This window comes from Epinephelus lanceolatus, chromosome 10 (genome assembly GCF_041903045.1).
Source record: "Epinephelus lanceolatus isolate andai-2023 chromosome 10, ASM4190304v1, whole genome shotgun sequence".
Taxonomy (NCBI): Eukaryota; Metazoa; Chordata; class Actinopteri; order Perciformes; family Serranidae; genus Epinephelus; species Epinephelus lanceolatus.
Window position 1 is genome coordinate 38,775,404 of NC_135743.1, and position 18,074 is coordinate 38,793,477.

At 40.6% G+C, this 18,074-nt stretch overlaps 1 protein-coding gene across 2 annotated transcripts in view; it reads right to left on the reverse strand.

Annotated features, from left to right (window-relative positions):
• Positions 1–18,074, reverse strand: part of tsnare1 (T-SNARE Domain Containing 1) — a 320,279-nt gene that overhangs the window by 161,102 nt on the left and 141,103 nt on the right. For both annotated transcript variants that reach the window (XM_033639648.2, XM_033639647.2), the window contains 4 exons: positions 14,795–14,885; positions 14,614–14,688; positions 14,346–14,402; positions 4,840–4,983 (listed from right to left, as the gene is read on the reverse strand). In XM_033639648.2, the coding sequence (XP_033495539.1) occupies positions 4,840–4,983; positions 14,346–14,402; positions 14,614–14,688; positions 14,795–14,885 (367 nt within the window). The remainder of the gene's footprint in view (positions 1–4,839; positions 4,984–14,345; positions 14,403–14,613; positions 14,689–14,794; positions 14,886–18,074) is intronic.

Sequence of the window (18,074 nt, forward strand, 5' to 3'; positions counted from 1 at the left end):
CGTTGAATTTGCATTAATTATTCGCAAGATTGCGATTTTCTGGAGGGACTGTATAATGGTTATTTTTATGATAACAATATAGAGTATCAAATCATAAAGTGGAAACAATGTGACTAGGAGGGGTCACTCGAACCTAAAGAGGAATATCACCTGATTCTGCAGCTCCCCTCGACTTTTTATTTGAATTATAATGTTTCAGCTCACTGTTTTGCTGTATGGCCCACAACTTTACTCTTTTTGGATCACTGTCATCACTCTCATAGTGTTGTTTCTGGCCACAGCAGGCAGTTGTTTTCAGTAGAAAAGCTCTAAAAACCCACAGTACACTACCTGCTTAGCTTCAAACAGCAGACAGCCACAGCGGGAAACTAGCTGGTGAATATTGTGGCGCATTTAGCAGCTATAGAGACAGATATTTCCCTCAGCAGTTGGTTGAGGCTAAAAAAAGAGCTAAAAGAGAGCACATTTTGGACTGACATTCTTCATGTGGAGACAAACACCAAATGAATTATCATGTTCTTCTGCAACTGCTGGATGTGGAAGTAGCATCTGCTAATAAGTTCACCATACCAATGAAAAAGTGATATGACAGTGTTGTGTTCTCAACTTGTTTATGCTGCCCCCAGGTTAGATTACTAAAGGTGTTTCTGGACCAGAGGACCTTTTTCATAGATCTAAGAATGCCGCCTTTTGCTGTCTCTGTACCACAAGAACTAAGAACGAAATGCGGTTGTTAGAATGCCATTTTTAGGGATTTTTTTTTAGCTCCTCTTGCAGTGTAGGTACTCTCCCAGCACAAGAGGAAGTGGCATAAATCTACGGTGATTTGTCAGACACAGCAAATGCAGCACCAGCAACCGCCATTTTTAAAAACTTGTTAGCCATGTTAACAGCAGACAAAACCAAACACAAACAACAGCTAGTAATGAAAAAATTGTAAGAAACACAGACAAATGGACCAACAGTCCAGGCTTTACTGAGCATATATGCAGTGGGGGAAATACAACACAATTTTTCATGTCAAAGCAAAAGTGGCACTGCTATACCAGCCAACAGCTGTCTTAGATTATGTCCCTTTATAGTTCCTATTGGTGGTACATATTCAAACCAGTAAAAAGTTCTTAAGGGTATGTAGTTCTCAGGAGAGCTACCCAGTGGGCAGTTCCACTCCTCAGGGAGTCTCCAGAACTCTTTGGTCCTTATGTAAATGTCAAATATATACAGCATCAATGTTTGCCAATTGGTAAGCACTGTCCGGTTCTGGCTCTTCCCACACTTCAAGGGCATAGGTATGAACGTGAGCATGAATGGTTGTCTGTCGCTATGTGTCAGTCCTGCGTTTGACTGAAGAGCTGCCCAGGTTGTACCTTGCTCCTTGCCCAGTCACCTGAGATCAGCTCCAACCCCTCCATGACTTTCTATGAATATCCCTTTATAGATTTGTGTGGATGGATAAAGGTTTGGCATCAAGGCATACATCATACAGCAGGACTGACCCCATCAGAAACCATTTTTATCAAATTTGAGATATTTTAGAGAATGTTTTACAGTATTGAACAGACTGATGTGGCTTTCATACCAGCTTCAAAAGTTAAGTCTGAAGACATTATGATTCCATACACACTTCACCCAGGTAAAGGAACAAACAGGTCTATATAAGCACCTTAGTAATTGGGTAGCATTCAATATCCTGCAGCAGCATGGGGGTACTGTGACAAAATACTAATAAGCTTTTGGAGGTGGGAGAGGAAGACGGAGCCTGTCTGAGTTTCTAGTTACTAACTTGGCGTGTGCTGGCCTCCTGGGAGGCAATATTTGAAGAAAACAAATACCAAGCTTGTTTTTCCTTTTTTGCCTCTTTATTTTTTGGAAAGGGTGTTTTAAATTCAGGTGTTTTCTATCTTGGATACCTGACTGTTTTAAAAGGTAAATGGCCAGGGCTTCTTTTTTGTAGTGTATAAGACTGGAGGCCATGCACATGAAAGTACAGGTTCTCATTTCTCATCTAACACAAGGTGCAAGCAGCTTAAATAGGACCCTTAGAGAATATCGGTAAACAGGCTTATAATCACAAGGTTGCTGGTTTGAATTTTGTAGGCTGGCTAGGAATACATGAGGGGCGAAAGTGAACACTGAGTGGCATTTTTTTGGCTTCTGGGACATGTGTGAAATATATCTTCAGAGGGACAAAATTTTCTGGTAATTGCAGCCCAAGAAAATCATATTATTAACAGCAAAAAAAGAATGTTGTCTGGTTTGTGGGCACAGACACAGGGGCCAAAGGGATTGGGGGACCTAACTGAAGTGCCCCTGTGTGAACTTTGTGTGACTGTTTTTAAAGGATAAGGCAGAAGAGTACACTTGGATGTTTCATACGTATCATATCAGTGTTTCTAAAGTGACAGAGTATATGAGCTGACTTTGTTATTGAGACGTGGAGGGGGTGATGGATGGAGTAACACCAAGGCAAGATGGCTACCAAGCTGCAGACTACAAAGGCCACTTTTTGAGACCAACAAAGAAAAACAGACCACCAAATGTGGACGGTTTCTGGTAACTTGTCAGTGTTTCCAGGGGCATTTGAGCCACCAAACATAAATGTTGTTAAGTGACCTGTTGCTGCATTTCCAGCACCATTTGTATCACCAAATGTTGGTGGTTTTTAGTAACCTGTCACTGTTTTTCAGCAGCATTTGATCCCCTGAACAAGAATGTTTTTTGGCAACCTGTCACTGCATTTCCATCATCATATGTGCCACCAAAAGTGGATGGTTTTTAGGGACTTGTCACTGTGTTTCCAGCAGCATTTGTGCCACCGTACCTGAGTGTTCTTAAGTGACCTGTCAATGCATTTGTACAACCCAATGTGAGTGGTTTTTAGCAACTTGTCACTGTGTTTTTCAGCAGCATTTGATCCACCAAACATGTTGTTTTGGCAACCTGTCACTGCATTTCCAGCTGCATTTTACAACCAATCATGTTTTTTTAGCAACCTACCAGTGTGTTTCCAGTGGCATTAGTGCCACCTAATGTGAGTGTTTTTTAGCGACCTCTTGCTGTGTTTCTATAGGTGTTTGTGCAGCGCAACATGAATGTTTTTAGGAAGTGCTCGCTGCATTTCCATTTTGCGTGACCAAATGTAGGTGTTTTCTACACTAACGGTTGCAGCGTTTCCAGCTGGGTTTGCGCAACCAAAAGTGGATGTTTTTTTAGAAACCGCTTGCTGCATTTCCATTGGCCTTTGTGCCATTAAATGTGAGTGTTTTTTAGAAACTTGTTGCTGCATTTCCAGCAACGTTTGTGCAACCAAAAGTACATGGTTGTAGCAACAGCTTGCTGCATTTCCAGTGGTGTTTGTTCCATCAATGTGGGCAAAAGCAAAAACAAGTGTTTTTTGTGCCTTAATCTAACTGCTTATTAACCCCATTGTTGTTCAAATGTGAGATTTCACCGTATTAGTGACTTAACAATGTGCAATCATACGTATTCCTCGTTTGCAGAAACTTGCAATGTCAACATTTATTGTGGTAATTTGGTTGAATTAAAGTGAGAGATTTCTTATAAATTAAATAAATAAATGAAAATACAAAAACCAGCAATATGTCAGACTCTCAGTACTTTCTGATTCTGACCTCCCTTGGTTCCCAAGCCCATTCAAAAACAGTTCACAAATATATAGTTTATTTATTTTTTTTATTTTTTTAAAGTTCAGTGATTTTCTGAAACAATAGGTCGTAACAGTTTTTAACAAGCATGTGCAGCTGACTGTTTTAAGCTGCAGATTAATCCTCATTTGGTGCTATGGTGAGTATCCTGGGCAGCAGGACAGCGTATGTGGGACTAAGTCAAAATAAACTAGAGTGTGTTTGCTATCAAGGTAAAGAAAGAGCATGTTGCCCAGTGCAACAGTGTGGGTCAATAATGTGCTTAATAATTTTTGGACAACAGAGTTTAATTGACAGTAAGAAAAATGTATAAAATTACCAGATGTAAATTTGAACATTTCTAGTTGGAAAGTCAAAGATCTCAGTGATAAGTAGTGATTTCCTGATCCTGTTATTTTCTGCGGACTTCAGATGCAAGTCCTTTCATACTAAGTATTTGTGCATGCAGAGTTTGACATTATATTATTGTTATTTAAATGATATCCCACATAATACGTCTAGAAAGGACATATGGCTAAGGTAAGCCTACAATTGAATTTGCGAGGCAATTTTATCAAGCTCTGCTTTAAAAATGTATAAACTGTATCACAGACTTTCTTTAATGGTTCCCTATCATTTTGTTTATAGTGGTGTAGAATATTTTGTACAAACTTGTAGAGATGAGTGTCAGTGCGGATCTGCTATGGCAGTGATTTTTGGAAAGAAGCTAGACAACCATCTTCAACTTCAGCATGAACAAAATATAGAGTCTGGGTACGGATTTCAACAGCAGCACTAAAAGTTAGAACCAGCTTTAAAAAGATGCAATACAGGAGGGATGCTATGTACAAAGCGGGGACCTTAAAGTGCCTGTGCCCAGGGATCCCATTGTCCCTCATCATGAGCATTATAATCTAAATCAAGCACAACCACTACCAACGGTAGTTACACTTCAAGCCTTCACAGAGTTTGATTTTTTTTTTGTGAGAGAGTGTGGTGAAATTACAGACATGACGCCCTTGAGGAAGGCCTCTGATCACCAGCTGCACCACTCATTGGCTGCCAACAGGACACTGAAGTTGTTCTAGTCAGTAATTGTACTGGACAACTTTGTGATACTTGTGCATGATGAATTCAGTTGTTCAAATGACATGAAGATACACATGTAAAGCTGAATGGATGTCAGTGTTCTTACTTCGATCTGCAGCAGGGCCTCCTCTCTTTGGCGAAGAACCTCCACATCCTCCTCACTGATCTCAGATAGGAAAGCCTGAGCTCCTCCCTCTGAGCCCACTGCTTCTCCAAACAGAGGACCCTCCTCGATAGGTGTCTGGGGACTCTGTAGGACATGCGCACAAAAAAAATAGATCAGATTAGATTCAATACTGTGGTTATAATGGTAGTAGGTACAGCAACAACAGTAAAGTACTTTCTGACAGTGAGCAGGTGTGGCTCCCTCTGCTGCCTGGCAGTGTTCTGTATTACTGGGCGATCAAATCAAACACAGGACTTTGGCCCAGGAGAGACCCAGCTGTTTGTGTGCCATGTGAAACCAAAAGCTCATGTACAGTTATCTTAACTATTCTGATGTGACTGTGTTCTTACATTAGTACTTATTTTAACTCAAACAATAATGTTTTTCTAAATCTAACCAAGTAGTTTTGGTGCAAATGTGACCATTAACGATCATATATGAGCTATTCTGATGTTTAGGTATGGGGAGGTGTTGATCTCTTGCCACTGGTAGGGGCATTAGTTAAGGAAATGCTCCTGTGGGTTGTATTAGAGGGTAGAAACAAACAATTTTTGTGGTTGTATTGTTCAAGGCCATACAACCTGGCCTGACAGGGTCCCAGGGTGGGTCATACAGTACAAGGAACCAGTAAGACTTGTTCCGACTTTACTTAGAGACACATTTTGTAATATATGTAAATTAATCCCGAGGCTTAATGCCCATAATTTAAATAATTGCAGTCAATTTTCTTTTCACTTAAGTATAATGTGGATTATCTAAATACTTAAGATACACTCATTCAAACTGCATTCACGTCTCAGTGGTGCAATGTAAGTATTTACCAGGGGTAGGACCAAGTCATTGTTTTGGAAGTCACAAGTAAGTTCCAGGTCTTTGCACTTAAGTCCCAAGTCCTAAAGTTTGAGTTTCAAGTCCTAAACGAGTCATAAAGTGTTCTTTACCAAATATAATGCCATTTTAATAGCAGAGGAAGATTGTAATAACTATAATAAAATCATGAACACTTTTTAAATTTCCTGTTTATTTGTTGAAACAAGTTTCAGTAACGTTAGTTCTTCATGGTTCTCTCCTGCAACTTGAGTGGAGGAGGAAGTGGATCATCTGGAAAATTAGTGTTGGTTTGGTGGAAATCAACAGCATTAATCTTAGATGATTCATGAAATGAAGGGAAATGATTCATGGCGCACTGCAACATTATTTTTGATCTTTTCTTTGGACTTTGGGGGAGGTATCAAGTATTGTGTAGTCAAAAGGGTCGAGTCCAAGCAAAGTCACAAGTCATTGGTGTTTAAGTCCAAGATGAGTTGCAAATCTTTTTTAATTTTGTTAGGTAGAGCCAAAGTCATTTAACTTTTGACTTTAGTCTCACTTGAGCATAGTCATGTGACTCGAGTCTTGAGTTACTTTGCTTGAGCATTTCCATTTTTGCTGCTTTATACTTCAGCATCACTGGTGTTCAAGGAGAAATTTTGGACTTTTTATTTTTACTACATTTATTTGACAGCTGTAGTTACTTGGTTCTTGGCAGTTTAAGATCATACATGTAATTACCAACTTACATTTGTGAAACATGATGCTGCTGCCATCTGCGATTTGTATGTATGTAGTGCTTGCAAATTATTTTTGTGAGACAAGTCCCTACATACTTCTTCCACCTCTGGAAGTATGCAAGGACTTCATACCTCCACATCAACAGAAATATATAAGAGAAATATAGAACCCATGCAATGGGCATTTCTCTTCAATAGAGGTAATTAATCTTCTGCAAGTGTTTTATTTGCATGTCTTGCAGCCACCACAGCAGTGATAAAAAGGGTCCACATTTTTCATCATATATCAATCCTGAGTTTTTGTTTAAAACAATGGAAAGATCAAACCACACCATGTTTGTTTCTGGATTTAAAGAACGGCGTTTCAATAAAGTAGAATGTTCATTTGGTCTAGCCAGTTACTGATATTTGAACAGTGCACAGGAGCTTAGTGCAGAGAACTGCAGGGGTTAGCTCAGACTGAGGCTGTTAATCCATGAACATCTGTCTATTCTGTACATGCACATTTTTATTACATTTGCAAACAAAAGCAGAGGAAAGGGAGGAAACCTATATTCAGAGAAAAGCCTGCTTGATTTTTTTTTTTTTTTTTTTTTTTTTTTTGCATTGCTAATGTGTTCCACCTTCGTGTGGCTGACTGCACAGCTAATTCATGGTAGAGGGGTCAGTGTGGGTCAGAGCACAAGGACCAACCCGGGCTGAGTCACAGCGCTGTGTCTACTGGCCACAACGTGACTCACCACTCCTCAACAAACTCTGCAGCATCGTGCTCACTCCTCCACATACAGACCCACCACAAATGCTCAAGAATATATTAGTACATCACACAGATGGTAAAGACTCTCAAGACAATCATTCTGACACCTTATTGCTCAAGTTCACACGCTGCTGAAAAGTTCACACAGTTTCTCGAGTTCCCTGCTGTTGATTCCAGTAGACTGATGACGTGAATTTAAAGGTGTGGGTGGAAAGCAGTCAATAACATTTGCATTGATCTGCAAAATGTTTGTATAAATGCATATATGTATGGCATTTTGAACGTCAGAACGCCTCTCACTGTTTGCTATCCATGAACTGAAAAAACCTTCCATTTCTTCTACAGCAGAAAATACAGACTCTGCTCCTATTGTCACCGCTTTTTAGCAGTAGTTTTACCAATTTGTTCTTCCAAAATGTGCTTGCTGATTAGTGAACTTGCTGCTATGTATTGAAGGTAGTCAGATTTATTTAACGTCCCATCCAGCTCGCCGCCCCCAAAGCCCTTTACCTCTAATGCTAGCAGTATAAAAGACCCTGATAATATGCCTTCAGAGGGACATAAAACCTTAATACATACGACTCTCCTCTCTGTAAGAAAGATGGATTTTTAGAGGCTCTTTGTGAGCAAAATGGTTCTTCACAGAATTGTTACTGTCCAACCAGTTGAAGAGTTGAAGCTGTAAATGATTTTCCCTTCAGTTCAGCAGCAAGGTGGTGTTCAAGATGGGTCCTTCAATCAAAAGAGTTCAAACCTGCACCCCACTGAAGTACTGTTGAGTGAAACGCAGAGGTGTTGTTCTGTTGCTGAACTGACCTTTCTCCTAAGGCTGCATTCACACTAAGTCAGGCAATGCGGGGAGTAGCTGCAGGGTTGTGCGATGGTGTGGGATTGTCACTTAAATGGCCCATTTGTGGGTGAGTGGAGGGTGGAGAGACCAGCTATGGAAAGGCAATCTCCCATCTCAGCAACTGAGTATTTGTCTTCAAGTAATACCCCATTTCCACCAAAATTAGTATGTGTACACAGGTTTTTTTTTGTTTGTTTTTTTAAAATGGTTAACCTCTTTAAAAATAGGCTACAGGCTTCATTTCCATTGTCAGTAGACCAGAGTTGTGTACATGGCTCTGCAGCAGGTGAGTATGCCTTTATGTGTGTATGTGCTTTTTTGTTTTGGTGTGTCATATTTGATGTAACTAAAAGGCTGAGAAACAGGTTAGTAAACGGTAGAAAGCAGCACTGAGGCCTGTAATAACTTTACAGTGGTTACTTCATTTATCTCTTACTCATTCAGGCTCTTTTAAACTCAGTGCAGTCTCATTCGGGTCGATCTTTGAGTTCTGCTTGGGCAGAGACAAATGGTATTTTGTGGTGGCGTTTCATTGCATGTCGCCGGTAAAGGGGCTAAAATTAGCATGTTCACCCAGTTGTATTGTTTCCATCAATGCCGATCAGAGCCAAAGCCGATAAAAACCTGTGACTACTGCAGAGTCAACTAGGTGTGGATGCAGATTGTAACCCTTCCCGTTACATTAAAAAGGCAGATGTTAGCTGGTGTAAGCTGTTTTTTGTGAAGTGGAAAAGGGGCTTAAGTTTGTTTATGTTGGCTTAAATGGTCTGTAGAATTCCTTTTGATTATCATCATTGTAGTACCTTTACTGCCACAAAAGACACATTTACATGTACACCAGCCTGTTGTCATTCCAAACTCATCAGAAACCGCTGTTTTGTCAGTGATCTGGGTGTTAGATACTGATGCACAAAAGTGAACAAACTAGGCAGTTGTTGACGTAATGGCCATCAACCAAACTTGTCCAAAATGTGGACGTCAATGTAAGATACCAATGCACAAAGGCCCACGCAGGGGCCCGCTATTCGCTTCCCATTTGAATGTAGATCCAAACCATGATGTTTTTTTCTAAACCTAATACATGCTTTTGTTGCCTTAGCCTGACCACATGCCTTTGTTGCACGAGGAAATAAATATAAATATGAGGTGTTTTACTGGCCTTGTAAGTTTATTATAAAAAAGACTGCATGTTTAAGGGCAACCAGTTGCTCAATGGTTAGAGTGGGCATCTTATGTACAGGGGCAATGTCATTGCAGCAGCAGCCACGAGTTTGATTCCAGCTTGCGGCCCTTTGCTACATGTCATCCCCTCTTTCTCTCTCTCTCCCCCCATCACGCTCAAATACTGTCTTGTCAAATAAATAATAAAGGTGTTTTTTTAAGAGACAGAATGCATGCAACAAGCATTAATTGAAACGCAGTCCCATAACATCAACAAAGGTAGCAGGAGTATACCTCGCACGTCATATGTAGATGTGAAAGTCCACAGACAAAGCAGCGATATTTGATGATTTAGAATGTCTTGTGAACATGTGTTTTTCTTGAACTTAAAGTATTATTATTTTAGGAATTATATATGGGAGAAATATTTAAAAGTAATGAAAAAAAACTTGATTTCATTAATTTAATCTAAATCAACTGATTGATTTAAATTAAATAGTAAAAAATAAAAAAATAAATAAATCAAACATACCCCATACAGTACTCCCAAGTACGCCTAGGGGTCGCCATATCCCCATTAAGGCGCTTACACATGATTGCCGATTTGCAGATGCCGCAGCGCTCGCCGTCGGCTTGACCCAACGCTGATCTTCTCCATCTTGCAGTCAGATCTTTACATTTTTCCAAGCCCTGTCTCCGCCCCCGCCCCCTGCCTGTGTTCTACTGTAAAATCATTGGCTCTACACAGAAAGGTTAGCTTCAAACGGGGTCGAAGTTCAACAAAATTGAACTTTTGGCCATAGACGTCGGAACTAGGGGTGCAGGGGGTGTGGCCGCACCCCCTCCCATCCGCACCCCCACACCCCAGCCTCCCTACCCACTGCATTACGCTTTAAAAAAATAAAGAATCTGAATTTAAACTAAATTTGTCTGACTTACATTTATCTCTTTCATATCATTAATGCATAGATCTATGCTTTTGATGTGATATGCAGCCTACCTGACTACATACAGTAGCCTTGGCATCCAAGATGTTGTGTCCATCCTGCAAACCTTGCAGCCCCAAACCCGCTCCATGCTGTCGGAGGTGGAGAAGCTCATTAAGCTCTGTCTGGCCCTGCCCATATCTGTCGTGGCACCCGAGCGCTCTTTCTCAGCCTTGCGCAGGCTGAAAACCTGGCTGCACAACACCATGGCCATTATGAACGCTCACAGTGATCTTATGGATGAAAGCGATGTCTCGACCCTGCTTAAAATCTTCATCAGTAGGTCAACTGAGAGAAGGTCCACTTTTGGAAATGCATGAAAGCCCTGAGTCAGGAGCGCATTCAAGGTTACAAATAATGTTATTATGTTCCTTAAATGGCTTGATTTAGTTATCAAAGTTTCATTTTCTTAACAATAAAGATGCCATGTTCATCCATTCTAGTTCTCTTATAACTGCATGTTATTATAAAATAACTTCAAATCAAATCCTTAATCATTGATAAGTGTGCGTGCTTCCCCCGCCCCTCCCAACAAAAATCCCGCCCCCCCTCTCAGAAAATAGTTCCGACGTCCATGCTTTCGGCATTGCATCAAAACACCGATGAAGCCCACAACGCGACGCGAAAAGTACCCTGACGTCAGCGTAATGCGAGCTTCCATAGGAAAAAAATGGCACAGCGGGCATCAAAAGATTTTAAAGCTGGTCATGTGCAAGCGCCTTTAGAGAATCACTTGAATTGTACACACAAGCTGTTAATACATACGTTGTTATTAGTCACTAATAGTTCAGGACAGAAAGAGACTGTATTATTTGTTTCCCCCTGGCTTAGGGTATTTTTCGGTCTGATCACTGGTTATGGGATTGGCACCACAGTATGACGTCAGTTAATTGTGTTTCAACTTCTTGCCACAGGCTACTGTTATTTTTTTTTGTCGGGATCCCCTGTGGCCCCGCATCAGCAGCCTAGATGCACTACCAATATTCAAATGAATGGCAGGAGTGGTATTTTCATGCCTGATTTTGTATGAATGCAGTCTTAGTGATACAGGTGATCATACTTGGTTCATATACAACTATTGATGTCTGTTCAACTCTTTGAGAGATACATTTATTTGCTTATTTTGCCAAGACTTGGATGAGAAGTTTATTACCACTCTCATGTCTGTACGTAATAATGAAGCTACAGCCAGCAGCTCGCTAACTTAGCTTAGCATAAAGACTGGAAACAAGGGAAAGGAGTTTATCTGACTAAGTCCAAAGGTGCATAATAACATAAAGACTGGAAACAAGGGAAAAGAGCTTATCTGACTAAGTCCAAAGGTGCATAATAACACCTCTAAAGCTCACGAATTAAGACATTGTTTCTTGTTTAATTGATCACGTAAAATGACAAATTGGGCTTTTTTTGGGAGATCACGTCCTAAACTCTTTCTAGGTTCGGACCAAATCATAAGCCACAACTAAAAACAGATTAGAAAACACATTTTTTAAAGGTTTACATCATGTTTTGAATTAAGCTTTTGCTGCATGTTTTGTTATTTTACTTCATAGTGTGTTTCTCTAAATATTGTGCATGTCCTGTGAACAGTTTCTACATTTGCCTTTGTTTTGTCCATTGTTTCAAGTTTCAAGTTCTTTTTCATCACCCGCACAACAATTACACAGAAGCAGTCACTGGCAGTAAAAGCTTAGATCTCAGTTTCCCTCCAACAATGCTTGTTAAATAAAAAAGGAAACCTGCAATTAAAAAATGGAAATCTGTCTAGACAAGGCAGCTGTCCTCAGTGTCATCCTCTTAAATAGTGTTTTCATAAGCTGCAGTGCATTGAGCTTTCATGACCACAGTGCACTTCTGCACTTTAGCAGTTCAGTTACAACAATAGCAGTTTAGCAAGTACCAAACAGCTAAGCAGAAACTAATGCAAACACGTGGATGAATCATCATTTATGAGCACTTCCGCTGCTCTCTCACCCACACAGATCATTCAGTGGCCCAAATGATCAGGGGTCAGATTGATGCTAAAACAAAATGGTCCACTTTCTGCATAATCATATGTGGTGAGCTGTTTGTTAACCCAGTGGCTTTATTAAATATGATAGGGACAGCAGTGGCTAATTTTTGTGTAATATCCATCAATCCATCCCAAATGCTTCTTGATTTCTTTTGGACTTCCTTTGGCTTCTTTGAGACAGGATAGTTATCTGATACGCCTATGCATCAGGTCACTTAATGTAAATAAACTGAATTGGGAGATACCATTGAGATTAAAGGACATGGGGCAGTGTAACAGAATCAGTGGGTAGCTTTAAAGAAACAGTTTTTAAATATTTTTGACGGTTGTCTTTACAGTGGCCAACAGAGTACCTAGTACCCCTACAGGGAACAAACATGGTGAGAAACTGAAAGTGAATCCATAAATCTAGTAGTCCACACACAGTGGAGAGCCCTCTGTACAGACCTACAGTATATGCTGATTTAATACTGTATTGATGGGGAAAATTGATCTTTTTGAACAACTCTTTTTAGTGTCCAGTATGTGCCAGGTCAGCCTGTTGTACTTTCAAGTGCTTTTGAATCCTCCAGACCCACTTGCTGTTATTGTAGGGCACTGATAACTTTGCCCACTAAAAACAAGAAGCAATTAAATTGGACTTGGGTCCGACCCTCCACCAGCCAACGCCAGTAGTGCATTTACATGCTCCTCGGATGGTCCTTCCTCCTAGCCTGGTACGACCATCCTGATGACATGAGCTCAACATAAGTTAGTTGACAATGTAAGAAGCCAATCAGGGACTGCATTGTAGCTGATGATCTAAAATCCAATAAGCCCTAATTCTAACATTATCATACACAGGGATAAGTGGAGTTACTGCACATATAGAGTCAATAACAACAAGTAAACGAGAACAAGAGGATGCACTTGCTGAGGAAAAGTGTTTCCTCAGTATTTCTCTGAGGAAAAGACAATTTTGCCATTCTTGAGACTGGATTTGGCAAAAGCTTAATTTATCAACTGGCCCCATTGTTGATGAATAAGATGTCCCCCAGTGTTCTGTTACACTGATTGGCTGAAGGAGTTTGTTTGTAACACTGAAAGTGTTTGGGGCAACAGCGAGCCCAGGCTAATGCAGACAGCGAAACTGAATGTTGTTTTCACATCATCAGGATGATCTTAACCAGGCTACACTCCTCCGGCTTTGGTGTGTTCATGGGCTTTAAGTTGTAATGTGGACGCTACGAAGACAAAGACGTTTTTCAGAGTGTTTAAAGACCACGTTGAAAACAAAGAGCAAACAAAACTGATTCAATGAAATATGATCAGGAACTCATTTTTTATATGAAAATTTCACCGAAACATGAATGCAATAAAAGGCTGTGGAAGTAACAACAGTATGATAGATCGCTGGTCACTGACATCTCTGTAACATTGTATTGAGCTTACACAGCCTGCCAACATACAAGTGGGATGCTAATCAATACATTAAAATTAATGGTTTGTCTTTATTAATTATAAACCTATAAATGATGACTGGTGTTGCATTGAAGAGAAATTTTGTGGGTTGGCTGTCACTAGCTGTTGAGCATGGGTGTACTGGTATAATGGTATAATGTATGAGTATATACGTATAAAAACTTGAAAAGTTTGATACATTTACACCAATCAGCATGAAGGAAATGATACTTCCATCACGATCACACTGTCGGTGTATTTTTTTTTACTTCAGCCAATTAATCACACCACATACAAACAGAGATCAATAAGTTTGTTTTTATATTATTTTGTTTTACTAATACAAAATAAGGACTCATTCACATCAAGTCTGTCTGTAATAAGGATCGACCATTTGTTAAACACAATTACTGATTATCCGTCTCTATCTCTTTGCTGTCATGGGGCTGCACACTGGAAATAAACTCTTGCCTGAACCATTTTAGATTCAGATGAAAAAAAAAGCACTGCATAAAAGTTGTATTTGATGAATGGAATCCACTATAACAGAGTGGAGGAGACTATACAGAGCTTCAAAGGAGCCCTTGTGAGGATGCAATCGAGCAGAGAAATGCCATCTCATCATCCTACTCTTTTATGAATGACAGTGAAACAAAGGGCAGATTTTTTACCCTCCATATCAGCTCACCTTCTTCTTGTCTTTCTGTGCTGGAGGGAGCAAGGCCCTTGAACGCTCCGCAATTTTCTGGAAAAGGAGCAAATAAAGAGATAGCATCAAGAAGAGTCTTGCTTTTTCAGAGGCCACTAAGTGTTTGTTTTGCCTGTATGTGCAATAGCTCTTACAACTTTCTGTCAGTGGAGCAACTCCATCTATTTGTCAGTTGTTGTTAATAATAATCAATTAACCATAGTGATGAATTTCTGCCAGCACATGAAGATACTGTATATGTGGATACCTTCTGCAGATCCCCATAGCGCTGCACAGACTCTGAGAGTTCAGTCTTTAGTCTGGTCAGGTGCAGACGGTCTTGCTGTGCAACAAAACAAGATTAGCCTTAATTAGCTCCAATGTTGTTTAATCCACTGTTTATTCTTGAAAATGACAGTGAAAGAGGGAGGAAGGGGAGCAGAAAATACCCGTGAAGAGCCGCTGATTATATCAGAGAGCTGTTTGATGAGTTGGCTTGTGCTGGTGATGACTTTGTTGGTTTGCTGCTGCATGGAGTGTCTGGGGGGAAAATATTGGACAGAGAAAGAGAAAGAGAGAGCAATTACAAAATTATTGAAAATAAACTGGACTTGCCAATATGTCAACATCTTTATACAGAAGTTGCACTGATATTTTGAAGCAATAATTTATTCATATTTCATACATTGTACCCAAGAGTAACCATCCTCAAGTAAAGAATGAAAAGTTTTCAGTGGTGTCTCCATAAGTGGATGGACATTGGGAACAAAAGTGTCTGAAGATGAACAAGGTTACAGGTCAAGCATTTATTGTAATTCTACAACACAAGGTTACACAGCAAAATGTGATTTGTAGCCCCTTTATGCAAGCCTGGTAAAACCATCTTGATAAGGTTAGCTCAGCATTCTGTTTTGCTCTCTGTATCAGCCTAGCTCCCATCCCAAACACTGTCAGTGAGTGGGAGTACTTGCCTTGACAGACAAACTCCTTCAGCTAATCAACAAAATGCCAGGGAACATCTTCTTCATCACCAACAGAGCCAGTTTGAAATCAAGTTCTTTGCCAAATCCAGTCGGAAAAACAGTGAAAATATCTTTTCCTTCGAGAAACTTCACGAGTGCATGCTCTTGTTTTCATGTAATTGTTGTTATTGACTATTCTTGCAGGAAGTTCACTTACTGTTGTCTTTACTAATGTTAGAGATAGCACTTGTTTCTTTGGGCGCAACCACTGCTATTCAACAAGGTGGGGCAAGACTGATACATGGAGTGAAACAGAATGTTGAGCTTACATCATCAGGACCACACTACCTTCCACACACACACACACACACACACACACACACACACAAAATGCTGGAGTACAAAGAATAATTATTATTAATTATTACAAACAACCAATTATAGCCTGAAGACTTAAACAAGTATATTAAAATGCTGTGTGGTGGGGGCACCCTCTCCTGAATGGAAATAGAAAAATTGGTCTACATTTATGGCAACTGTGCAGATTTAAGCACTGATTGGTCTACTCTGTGTCTGTCTAATATGGCCCCATTGTGTTTTGACTACCACAATCCATCCATTCCTACAAGATTTGTACTGTACAAGAACATATAACTTCCTGGACCAGAAAAAAAGTAAGTACATTTCCTCTAAAAAACATTCAATTGTATATAAATGGAACTTTTGGTTGACAGGGTTACTCAATAGACCAGAATGCAATGTTGTGGCAGCCACACGTTGTATTATGAGAAGGTGCATACATTTCAGCTACCAGTATCCACCATCAGAACCGCTTGTGAAATGGTCAAATAGCTTTGGAGGCCCCATTGCTCCAAATCTTTGACATAAGATTGTGTCCAGCCATTTTGATAACTTTCCAAAATTAACAGTATGACTTAAATGGCTACAATATGACATCCTACCCCCAGCTATAAATATTTTTGTCTAACTAGTTTCCACACCAAACTACACTGTTGTAAAAAAAAAAATAAGGTAACACTTAAATCACACATCACACAACAAAATGACGTAACAACGGTCAATAGAAACCAAAATCATCAACCCACTAAGGGCTAGATTCAAAATCACATCAAAAAGCAAAGAACAGGCTGATTCAACTTGTATGATTTTTATCATGGCAACTCATATTGTGACTCAGTAGTGTGTATGGCCCCTGCGTGCCTGTATGCACTCCCTACAATGTCTGGGCATGCTCCTGATAAGTCGGCGGATGGTGTCCTGGGGGATCTCCTACCAGACCTGGATCAGGGCATTAGTGAGATCCTGGACAGTCTGTGGCGGTACTTGGTGGCATCTGATATATCAATATATATTCTCATCAGTGTCCAAATGGATTTAGGTCAGGGGAACGAGAGGGCCAGTCAATGGCATCAATGCCTTCATCATCCTGGAACTAACTACACACTCTGGCCACAAGAGGCTGGGTACTGTCCTGCACCAGGAGGAACCCAGGGCCCACTACACCAGCGTAAGGTCTGACAGCCACTTTGAGGATTTCATCCTGGTACCTAAAAGCAGTCAGGGTACCGTTGGCTATAACATGCAGGTCTGTGCGACACACCAAAGACATCCCTCCTCACTGACCCACCACCAAACCAGTCATGCTGGATGATGTCACAGGCAGCATAACAGTCACCACAGTGTCTCCAGACTCTTTCACGCCTGTCACATGTGCTCAGTGTGAACCTGCTGTCATCTGTGAAGAGAACAGGGTGCCAGTGGCGGACCTGCTAGTTCTGGTGTTCTCTGGCGAATGTTAGTCGAGCTGCACGGTGCTGGGCTGTGAGCACAGGTCCTACTAGAGGACGTCAGGCCCTAATGCCACCCTCATGGAGTCTGTTTCTGACAGTTTGGTCAGAGACATGCACACCAGTAGCCTGCTGAAGGTCATTTTGTAGGGCTCTGGCAGTGCTCCTCCTGTTCCTCTTTACACAAAGGAGCAGATACCGGTCGTGCTGCTGGGTTGATGCCCTTCTACAGCTCTTCCCGTGTAATGGCCTATCTCCTAGTATTTCCTCCACGCTCCCTTCCTGGGACAACACGTATGGATGTGCCATCCTAGAGGAGCTGAACTACCTGTGCAACCTGATTGTGCTGCAGGTACCACCTCATGGTACCAGTAGTGACAAGGACACTAGCAGAACACAAAACTAGAGAAGTATCAGTCAGGAAGGAAAAGGAGAGAGCAACTGTCCGTGACCAACACATGTAAAACCTTTCCCTTTTTCGGGTTGTCTTGCTTTTGCTTCTCCATTGCACCTGTTTTATTTGCAGCAAAGCAGGTGATCACTTGTTTAGACAATCACTTGTGCTTCCTAAAAGAACAGATTGATATCACTGAAGTTTAACTGACTTGATGTTATACTGTGACCATTAAGTGTTCCTTTGATTTTTTGAGTAGTGTAGTTCCCAATCTACATCTTTTCTAGCATAGCCCAACCCTTAATGTGGTTGATGCTTACCAACTTTACTGACAGTAGTACATACAACCCTACATGGATTTGACAATGGGCATTCTGGTGATCTTATGAAATTGCTAGTAATGCTGAAAATGTAAATCTAAAAACAACTTTAACTAACCCTTGCAGAACTGTCTGAGCCAGCCTGCTCTCAGATATCTATGGATAAGATTACATTTGACCAGCAGGGTGACTGAGTATTAACACTTGTCTGATGGAGTTGAACAGTGTACTGCAGCCAAATCCTC